This window comes from Atractosteus spatula, chromosome 17, assembly GCF_055471065.1.
Source record: "Atractosteus spatula isolate fAtrSpa1 chromosome 17, fAtrSpa1.hap1, whole genome shotgun sequence".
Lineage (NCBI taxonomy): Eukaryota > Metazoa > Chordata > Actinopteri > Semionotiformes > Lepisosteidae > Atractosteus > Atractosteus spatula.
In genome coordinates, this window is record NC_142722.1 from 14,288,047 (window position 1) to 14,299,495 (window position 11,449).

General features: G+C 39.6%; 1 protein-coding gene across 2 annotated transcripts in view; it reads left to right on the top strand.

Annotated features, from left to right (window-relative positions):
• LOC148819200 (mediator of RNA polymerase II transcription subunit 13-like) overlaps window positions 1–11,010 on the top strand; it is an 89,472-nt gene extending 78,462 nt beyond the window's left edge. For both annotated transcript variants that reach the window (XM_088935316.1, XM_088935317.1), the window contains exons 25-31: window positions 268–410; window positions 1,546–1,704; window positions 2,500–2,664; window positions 3,963–4,126; window positions 4,773–4,934; window positions 5,634–5,746; window positions 6,486–11,010. In XM_088935316.1, coding sequence (XP_088791442.1) covers window positions 268–410; window positions 1,546–1,704; window positions 2,500–2,664; window positions 3,963–4,126; window positions 4,773–4,934; window positions 5,634–5,746; window positions 6,486–6,618 — 1,039 coding nt within the window. In that variant the 3' untranslated portion in view covers window positions 6,619–11,010. The remainder of the gene's footprint in view (window positions 1–267; window positions 411–1,545; window positions 1,705–2,499; window positions 2,665–3,962; window positions 4,127–4,772; window positions 4,935–5,633; window positions 5,747–6,485) is intronic.
• Window positions 11,011–11,449: the final 439 nt, after the last annotated feature.

Here is an 11,449-nt window from a genome sequence, read left to right on the forward strand (position 1 = left end):
TTAGCTCAGAAAACCCAAAGAGCAGATCAGCACCTGTCTCAATGTGCATCCTCCACAGTCTTTCACTCACAGAGCTGACGATCCCAAGCACAGCTAGGGGCTCCGGATTTTTCTGTCCCCCCCCCACCTCCCCAATCAAGAATACATTTGGATTTGTTAGATGCTTTGGATCTACAGTAACCTGGGAGAGGTTTGTTCCATTTCTAACAGCCCTGTTGTGGGTATGCTTTCCTCTGATCCCGGCCACACTCTGACTGTCTCTGGCAGGGCACGGAGGACCAAGGTGTCAGCTCGCAAGATGGGCCTGCAGAAGGTGTGGGAGTGGTGCATTGGCATCATCCAGATGACATCTTTGCCGTGGAGGGTTGTGATCGGGCGCCTGGGCCGCCTGGGTCACGGAGAGCTGAAAGGTACGGTCTTGCTAAAGCTGTAGCTTCTGCCACCGAGAGAAGTTTTCTCATTTCTGTTCACCTGGGTGCTAAAGCTCAGTTGTACAATGTCAATCCACTTGACTGGAGAGGGGCTGAAACTGAACAGGCTCAGTTTGCCACATGGTTTTGACTGGCAGTAAGAACATGCCTCTCCCAGTTATCGGATGCTGTCCAATCATTTAAAAATAATAAGAAAATAAAACTGATCGTCAGTCCCTCCCTCATTATCTATGCTATCCTTTCCTAGGATGTCCGATTTAGTGTACCACATAATAACATGCTGTTCTATTTCTACATTGTACAGCTATTTCTAAACAGTTAATTGACTTCTCAATTCTGTCTGTGTAACAAACAAACAGTTACATTACATTATAATTTACATTATAACAGTTACATTATTATAACAAACAGTTACATTAGTGTTAAACAGTTACATTGGTGAGAGAGGAAGACTGGCTGACCATTGTTTGGGACATGCCAGAGCAGTGAGGATCAAAGATCTCTCTAAGCTAAGAGCTTCACATTTCACCTCTCCCCACCACAGTTTTTTTACCGACCTTTCTGTCTGCATCCTTGTCCAGCAGTTTAAGGATTTATATTTAAGAACATCATCTGAAGCCAAGATTATCCTTAAACTTAGAGCATGTTACCTTTTCTCTCGATGACAGATTAAGTTCTTTTTGAATCCTCTCCATTCATTTACAGATTTCAGCTTTCCACACACGCCCCCAATCTCTAAAACCTGAGGACACTCTCCCTCACTTGTGTGGCCATTCTCACCTGCACTGTCCTTTGTTCTCCTGAGCATTATATTCTTGCTGCCTTACCTCTCACACCTGAAGAAGGCTCAACATCCAAAATGTTGTTTTTGCTTTTTATTTTTCAGTGTGGGATTAACCTTTACTTGTTCATTTGCAGTAAAAGCACACTGACACAGATCCCCACCCTAACGCAGTTTCTTGTATCTTCAATAAATCCCTTCACTAGGTCAAAATAACCGTTTGTTTCTGTTGGTTGTAGATGGAATGCTCAGAAATAGGTCAGACAAACTCTGTGGATCGGTTTGGATCTTACTGCTGTACAGGAACCCCTGACCCTCTGTCCCTCTTCCCAGACTGGAGCATGCTCCTGGGGGAATGCGCCCTGCACTCCATCAGCCGGCATCTCCGGGACACTTGCCGGATGTGTGGGATCTCTGCCAGTGACTCGCCCTCCATCCTGAGTGCCTGCCTGGTGGCCATGGAGCCACAGGGCTCCTTCGTGGTCATGCCAGGTAAGTCCCAGCTCCCTCGCCTCCAGCTGTCGTGGCCACGCCGATGGAAACTCACTTCCCTGTGGGCTGGCCGATTAGAACTGACTTGCTGTTTGTCAGCTTGTGCAGGTGGCCAGAATCATTTAAAGGGTTCAGAAAAAAAACAAGAAAATTGCAGACTAAACTTATTTTTAATGCAATAAGATTCCTAAATTAATCTGATGATATTTTACATCAATACAATTAAGACTGAGATGGAATGATTCATATAAAAGTACAATATTGCAAATGAAACATATCTTGTTAACATGTACAGTATAATATACTGTAAATAAATTAGATGAATTCTTCTGTATATACTGAGCATTGGAAGAAATTTGCTCTCTAGTTATGCATCTATTTTAGAAAATGTAGACTTTTGATTAAAGACGTTGATTACGTATTTTTGGTGTACTTTTGATTTGAAATTACAATTTAATTTTGATGTCAACATTGGTGAAAACCAAGAGACAAGAACACAGAAAATAAGCAAGATATCCCACTTATATCATGTTAATTCAAACAAGCTGAAGTCAAAGCACCTGCTCCACATGGACAAAAGTCAATTTCTGAAATGTTCGATTTTGTTATAAGTGGTTTATTTTGATGTTCAATAAAAACAAAACAGGGAGAGATAGGTATTGAATGTTGGTATAAATTGGTTAAATGATCAATTGCATTGGAAAAGCAATTTCTGGCCTGTCAGTAGAAGTGGTTTGGGGGTTTCCTGTCTGTGAGGGCCATGAGGTGACACACGGTGTGTGTGTGTGCCCACAGATGCAGTAACGATGGGTTCGGTGTTCGGCCGCAGCACAGCCCTCAATCTGCAGACCTCCCAGCTCAACACGCCGCAGGACGCCTCCTGCACCCACATCCTGGTCTTCCCCACCTCCGCCACTACACAGGTGGCACCAGGCACTTACCCCACCGAAGATAATCCCGGTAACCCTGCCGACGAGTGAAAGTGTTCATTTCAAGGGTTACTGAGTTTCCGTTTAGAGAAACAGATTTTGTCAAGTTGACTTAGTTTGCGTGCTGTTTAGAAACACTAATAAAAAAGTGTGTGAAGCTCTCAGGCATAACTCTAATGCTCTTGTGTAAGAGTAAGATATCTGTGCCTGAAGTAAAGTGTAAAAGAAATAATCTTTTTACATTAAGAATGTGTAAATTGACAAAAATAAGCTTCACTATAAAATCCTTTTGAGCATTCTGAAATCAAGAGAATGGAATGACTACTGTACTTCTTTGTGCAAAGGATTGCGGAGCATGAAGCAACCTACCCATCCATGTTGTTGAACCAAAATCCCTGGCTTCTTTCAAGAAACACTTGAATGAGATCTTATGATCAAGAACTACTAAGCTGGCCAAGTGACCTGCTTCTGTTTGTACCTCTAACAGTTTTTAAAAACCTCTTACAGATCAGCTCTGTAATCAGTGACAGAAATATAAATATATACTCAAAGCAAGGTACAATATTCTGTAATATTACTATGGTACTGTACATTTAACATACAGGATGGGGAAGTGTATTAACAGCAGTAATCCCTAAAACCTGCAGAGGGTGCAGTTGCAAAAGTATCTGCTTTTAATATGTCATGTTTCAGAATGGCAAGCAAAATGAACTTCCCAATTAAATAGAACATTATAATATAAGGTTAGTTATAACAATGTGGTCAATGCTGTGAAAGCAGTATGGTTTCAATTGGAATTTCAATTATAAAATAGGTTTAATTATTGTCCTATCTAAACACAGTTGTTGTGTTAGGCAGCTAGTCATTAAGTCCTTGTTGAACACACTTAAAGAGATTTTTCCCATTTAAAATGAACTGTTGATAATTGTAACATGATGCATAGTTACATAGGAATGGCAAGGCTCCAGTTCTCTTCTTATTTGACCTACAGGCCTGTAAGAGGAGTAATGAGTTTATCCTGAAACTTTCTTAATGGTTTAATATCTCGTTGACCTATTACATTATCTGGTGCTAAATAAGCATCCCATAGCACACTACAAAAGTTTATTTGGTGGAAACCTGGAGTGTGTGAACCCTGCAGATGTCACACAGTCTTATCTATGCTGACTGGATTCACACAGGTGGAGTCCAGGTGGAGTTCATCATGGCTAATTAGGATGTAGTTGATGAGAATGCATAGAATGTGAATTAGTACAACAAAACCTTAAATGGTTTAAATGATTTAGAAGCTTGCTGGCCTAGTGAGCCCATGTTATCTTCCTTTCCCAGATGATATGTTTGACCTGCCCTTCCCGGATGAGCTGGAGAATGACATCGGGAACGACATGATGCTGATCACTGGGAACCTGCACCCCTCCCCAAACTCCTCGCCTGTCCCTTCGCCCGGGTCTCCTTCTGGGATGGGCGGCGGGTCCCACTTTCAGCACACCAGGGTGAGCCTGGACATAATCCAAAAGGACAAACAGGTGTCCTTTTTGAGTTGTGGGCCATATTCTCAAGTGCAAATACACAGACAGCACAGCCTGCAAGAGCAGCACTGTCACTTCCTCAGAGGGCAAACGACATTCTTTTTTCCCCTACCAAAAATGCAAGACTTTATGCAATCTTTAGTGGAATCAGCCTTTTTCCTCTTATATCTCATGCTGTTATTTCAGGTTATGTCACTATCTTTTACACTTGTTCATTCCTTCTAGCATGAAGTGAAGCTGCAATCAAGAAAATGTAACAAACTGGTATAACATAATTGTGATGTGATTAAGCACTGAGATCTTGTGTGCTACAGTGACATAGAAGACCTCTTGACCTATTTTTTTGTAAAAGCACGTATTCCTGGGACTGTCCCATAGACAGCAAATAATAATCTCAACAGCCTTACAGAATAGTTGCATTAGGGGCACACAATGCACGATAAAACAGCAGGATAAATTTGATGACGTAAACTACCTGTTTTAACTACCATGTCGCTGTTCCTTGACTTTAAAAGTTTTAATGAAAATCCCGTTTTTGAAATTTGTCTGCTTGGTTGCTGAAATTGCTGTTTACTCAGGATTTTATGTTTGCTGCCTCTCCCTCCTTTAGAGCCAGGGAGAGCGGCTTCTCTCTCGGGATGCCCCAGAGGAGCTGAAGCAACAGCCCCTGGCATTGGGGTACTACGTCTCCACTGCCAAGGCCGAAGACCTGCCTCAGTGGTTCTGGGCATCCTGCCCACAGGCGCAGAACCAGTGCCCACTCTTCCTGAAGGTACACTGCCCAGTGTTTAATTCTAGCCTGTTTTCTGCAGCCTTCTGTCTTACACACTGCATTGTGCATTGTCAGCTGTTTTCGTCATTGATGGCCCTTCACATTTCCCAGTCAAATCCAGTAACAATTTGTTCATTATAAAAAGATGAGCTACTTTCCACTGAGCATCTCTTTACGCGATTTTCTGATCAATCAGTTTACGGGTGATGCTTATTGCTAATCCATTTAACTTGAGTTTCAGTTAAGTTTACCATGATGAGAGGGTTGCACCTTTTTTTTTTACACAATGGACAAGGTATCCTGACAATATTTTTTCAATAGGACAGAGATGGGTGTAGTTTGCTGTATTCATGCTATTCATATATGGCTTACATTGCTAAAAATGTTTCTAACAAAAAGGCATAATTGCGTTTTATGAGACGTATGTTGTGAAACAAACTTCAAAAATAAGTAACAATGTACTTGTACACCAACTGCTTCAGTACTGTGTTCATCTTCTTGATTTCTTGGTTTTATTCATGCTGATATTCTTTCCATTGCATTTCCAAATCTGCCCAGTCTGTTTGTTGTTCTTGGAGACACTGCAGTGCAGTGTAAGCCGCTAGCATGATCTTTGTGCTATTCTTTACTGCAATTCTGTAAAAAAAGAGCACAGTTGCTAAGCAGCTAAAATTCCCTGCTCTTTTCCTCTCCCAACAGGCCTCGCTCCACCACCACATCTCCATTGCCCAGACGGACGAGCTCGTCTCCAACAAGACCTCACAGAGGACACCTCATCCCCTCGACTCCAAGACCACCTCAGATGTGTTAAGGTGAGGGAACCAGCATAGTATTTGCACTACAAGGGCTCACAGCCGAAAAGGGAAATGAATTAACCATCTACTCTCCAGGGCAGTAGGATCCTAGCCTTTCCAGCTGTGCTGTCCTAAAGCACATTTGTCTGCAGAATTGCATAACTGCATTAACTCACAATTAGCTTCGTTGGTGGTCTAGTGGTAAGCATTGGGTGTTCTCATAGGCACAGCCTGGGTTCAATCCCTAGCCAGGGAATATTGTGCTCCTTTTCAGCTGTGGGAGCGTAGACCAAGCTACCCAGCCATGTTGTTGAAGTCTATAGCCTGACTTCTTCCAAGAAATGCCTGGATGCAATCCTTGGATTTCAAGTTCTAGCTACCAAAAGGGGAGACAGATGGGCCTGAGGGCCTCCCCTCATATGTAACCTTTATGTTCTCATGATTAATGAAAACAACTAGCAAGCTGGCTGTGCAAAAATCACTATTTTCAAAGGGTTTGAAATTGTAGAAATATGACTACGTGTCCGAAGCCCTCCAGCATCTTTGAGCTCATGTATTTATAAGTGTGAACGCGTGAAATTGGTGCAGTTGATGTTCATAGCCGAGATACCATTGGGTTGACTTTGACAGTCCCTTATGAATAAAAGGATGAGGTCCCAGTTTTTGCTACTCAAGACTCAAGCTATTCTGTCCCTGGGCCCTGGGCGGCATCTGATTTACTGTGCTTCTCACCCCATTCCCTGTCGCTGTTCGCCAGGTTTGTTCTGGAGCAGTACAACGCCCTCTCCTGGCTAACCTGCAGCCCAGCAACACAAGACCGCCGGTCCTGCCTGCCCATTCACTTTGCAGTTCTAACGCAGATGTACAATGCCATTCTTAACATGCTCTAAGAAGGGGTCTACTGCAACACCATGTACAGTACCTCTCCCTCTACATCCCAGGGAGGAACTCTTGCCTGTTACACCAAATTTGATAAACTGCCAACTTTTCTGTTTCAAAACAGTTGTCTTCATTTTAACTTGCAAAATAGACAACCACCTTTTGTTTAGTGACTGCATGTAGCAAAAAATGATCAAAAGTATACTCCTTTTTATATTCTAGTACCTCAGGGCACAGGTGTCATCAAGGGTAACATTTGAAGGATTACTGCACGGGATCTTTTTTTTTCCTGTTTAGTATTTCACACTTTCTCCTGTAAAATCAGTCAGTTCAAAGGGTCATAAAGTGCAAGAAATATCAATTAAATGTTTTATTCTGAATATAATTCGTCCGCCTTTATAGAAATGGAAGTCCACAGTTTGTGTCAGAGGAATCACAGTGATAAAACAGATTGATTTCCATCAAATTGCAGTGTTACAATGTTTTTGGCAGCTTCTGTTAAAGGGAATATACTGTATATATTTATTTTTGGTTTTAATTACTATGATATATCAATTATGGAAATGTAATAGACAATGTAACAGAAGCATCATAAAGGCATAAGAAGGATGACGTTTTAAAATGAACATCCTCTGAAACCTTTTAATAGTATAGATTTGTTTGATATCACTTTTTTACTAAGCATGTTTTCTGCAGCAAGGAATGTTACACCTTCCTGCTGTGAAAACCAATGGAAATCATATCGTTGAAGTGTGAAGAGAAAGTGTTACAGATATTTTGTAAGTAAGAGAAACAATTACATACTTCAAAATGGCAATATTGCTTCAAAAGTTATTTTACTACAAAGAGATTGTTCAATTGGAAGGTAATCAAAAGGAGTACATTTTTCAAACAGCCACAGGCCTACTGAGCAGAATCCTAGGCAGCTTTGTCTACTTTGCAAAGAAGAAATGAATGACTGCTCATTATAGAGCTAACGTCATTTACCCAGGGAATTTTCTGAGAAAAATGGGGACCAGTTTTCACAAGTTGAAAAAGCTTCAGCCATCTTAGTTCAGTACTGGTAGCATAGTTTGGACGTCAAAATAAGGTTTTCTTAATACAATGTTGTTAGATTGCATAAAACTGTTAGAAAGGCCCATTTGTAAAATCTGATGTGAAAATGTATAAATACCTGACATTGCAATTCTGAGTTGTCCCTGCAAACCACGTGCACTGAGAGCAGAGGCCATTTAGTGATCTGGGGAAAAACAAGATGCTATGGTGAGAAAACGTCACATCAGAGGGGTAAAAAAACAAATTCTCAGCTGTTTTAATCTCTCTCTCAGCCTGTTTCTTGGTGTTTGTCAAAGATCATGCTGAATTAAATGGTATTGTGTTTAAGAATATCGTGATCCTATGGATCTCTTTCTAGAATGGAATAAAGCCTTTGCTTTCACATTCTCTTCCCATGGATTTGAAGAAAGGGTTGGCCAGTTCTTCTGAATTTTAGCCATAGGTGATTTGGCTCCTGATGGTGACATTTCCTCTCAGAGCAGCATGTAAATGCATGTTCTTGTGATTTGTGCTCTGCACTTTCGTGTCATTTGTCCTTTGTCTCACATCCTGTAAATTGATCATATTTATTTGCGATCACTTTTTTTTGTCAGCTGTAAACCCCGAAGCTTTCAGCAAATGTGCCAGCATTAGCCCCTTCTTTAGAACAGTACATGATTAGCAGCTGTGAACTGGCTGCTCCAAGTCCTCTATTCAAATTATCATCATGCTTAGATGGCCAACATGATTCTCCACAAGAGTTCCTGAATGGAACTATGAACCACAGTGCCTAGATTTGAGAGCACCCAAGCATTTGTACAAGATGATACAAACTGCCTACCAGGAGAAGGTGCAAACTGTCCCTTTAACTGAAGAGTAATTTTTTCATTGTCAAGATATGAGAAACAGTAAATCATATTATTGGCATTGGATAAGCCAGAGGTTTAACCTGGGACATTATATAATACATACTCACCTGAAAATTCACATTTACTCCTCGTGACAAAAGTACTGCAGTTCAATTTTCACAATTCATCAGCCTACCATTTGGCTTTGCGTTAGTTGATATGGGCTTAGTTTCAGGACACAAATAGACCACTATAAAAGAAATTGGGTCACAAGCTTAAAACAAAATGAAGGTGCAACCAACATGACATTCCCTTAAAAGGATGCCTAGAAGTCCAGAATTTAGATCAATTTCCCTAGTTGTGTTTATATCTTGTACAACAAATGAAAACAATCTATAATTTTCGTGTTGGATCTGTTCAGAAATCATCAGGGTGTTAATTCCCTGATATCTTGTGTGATGTTTTTCATTAGGTTTAAAAAGAAACAAGAGTTACAAGAGCACCTGTTATTCCACCTACATCGTGAATATCATGATGACTAAGTTTTCTAGTCATCGAAGACATGTTCCTCTTAAGAAGTTTTATCTTTCCGAAAAAAAATGTTTTCAGTGGCACACAGAGCATCCAGACCAAAGTATATTAAATATACATATTTTATTCACAATATCATGTATTTCATAGCAAGCATTGTTGATACGAAACAAAAATGTTTCAATATTTCATACTTGGGATCACTCAGTTCCTTACCATTTGCTTTTTGCTCCCAGATTTGGCCTTGGATAACTGCAAAGGGTCATGTGCACAGCAATGACAGCAGTGTTTTAGTAAATCCAGTGGCATACAGACTTACCTCAAGGGGGAACATGTCTTTCGCCTCTTGTCATGTCAAGACTGGGCAGGACAGGGGCCAGGGCTCTGATCTTGATCTGATCTTAGGGTGCACAGGGAGAATGACCTTTTCCATCTTAATGGGTCAGAAAGAACAGAGTGATGGGGAATTATCCTCTGGGTCACGGGAGATAATACTGTAGGTGCATCTGCTGATTAAGTTTTGTGGTTGGGGACACTCAGTGATTACTAGTGGGATTCAAGGGATAAAAGGGGAATTTGTGTGGGGAATTCTCAATTTAAGAAAAAAAACTAAACTGGAAGTAAAAAGTAACTGAATCTTGAATTGAGACTCGGTCAACAATGAGAATGGGAACAGCAATTCTTCAGTATTTGTACATGCTAGTTTTATGAGGGGTAAATGCACAATATTATGTTCTTCCAGACACAAAATGGCTCAAATTCCATTAACATACTGCTTATTTATTGTTTTATATTTCATCGAATAAATTGGTTGTGAAATTTCTTATGAAGTAAAAAACTAATTAGAGGCAACAAACTTGATTTGTTTGGGGGTGGAGGTACATTCAAGGCACTTTTATGATTTTCATTTTTTTAAAGTGACATTCTATTCTGTTGTAGATGTGATCCTGATAGAGGAAAACTATCAGAAACAAAAACGCAAATGGCCATTGTGTATAGTGTGAAACTGACATTTACAATCAAATTTGACTATTTTTTATTAATTAAGAAAAAATAAGAATGACAAAATTTCTGAGTGTTTTCCAGATTTAAAAAGAGATTGCCTTGGAATTAGGCGAGGAATTTTGCAAAAAAATCAATTAAAAAATTGTGAAGATGCCATATTTAAATAAATATATATACATATATTTTTAGGTTTTGAATTAAAAAAAATCCTACCTCCCTGAATCTGTCAGACAAGGGGGGAAGAATTTAACTTTTACATTTCTCTTTAAAAAAAGACAAAAAAACAGGACAGAAAAGCTACGGATAGCAGATTAGAAATATTTTTAGTTTGTCCTATACTTTTTTATTGTTATAAAAAATTTTAGCCTCTGTTTTATTTAAGATTTAAGTTAAGGAAACAGAATGATACAGACAAAATATATTTATAAAAATGTTTTCTTTTGCTGCAAAATAAACTTGAAATAGATGGCAATAGACTAAAAAGTATGTATTTGAGCATTAAAAATGGTATTGTATATTAAATGAATACCCATTATTTTAGTGGTGGTTTGAAAGAGAAGAAACAGACCATCGCTCTTTGTTTAGCCAGCTCTTCTCCTCATCAGCACCCTGTTTGTACAATTCCCTAGCATGCTATGTATATATACATATAATTCAGCTGACTTTTTGAAATTCTGAAAGCTGTACATTTCATGCTGGTTCGATCTTTCTTTTACGCAATTCCTATGAAGCATTTTTTGCTGTGGGCTTTTTTTATATAAATATCCTTCAGACAAAGTGGGAGGGCTGGTGGGTGGCGGGGTAAGTGACTTTCATGAGATTGTTGTATTGCTGAAACAAGTACACTAAGGAAAAAAAGATGAAACAGCAAATTTGATACACCTTCTACCATTTTAAATATCAGCCAGATCTATCTTGGGGAAGAAAAATCTGTATCTTTTACACTCTTTTTTTAGTAAATTATTAAATTATGGAAAATGGAAATGCCTGGTGTCTTGTCTGTCTGTTGGGAAATAAATACTTCTTTGCATATCTATAGACATTTTCATCCAGTAGAAAACCAGAGATGAACAGGTAAGAGGGGACTCCTTCACCCACCTAATGTAAGCAATGTGCTATTGCCATTCTAGTAAGCTACTTCACCTGTTAAAGAGGAACTGCAGCCCCAATGTCTCAGATCAGTTATTAAATCTCAGTAACAAATTGATTGACGGTGTAGAAAAATTGTACATATTTTGAATTAAGCAAAAAATCTTTTGACAATTCGTGTGAGAGCTAGAGTTCCCACTAACTGTGACATGATGCGACCCTTCCTGCTCACTAGTCACTGTAATAACTAATCTAACGGGATGTACGAGTGAATAAGTACAAATGCAGCAGATATTTCACCACAGAAAAGTTGCTAACATGAGCTGCATGCAAA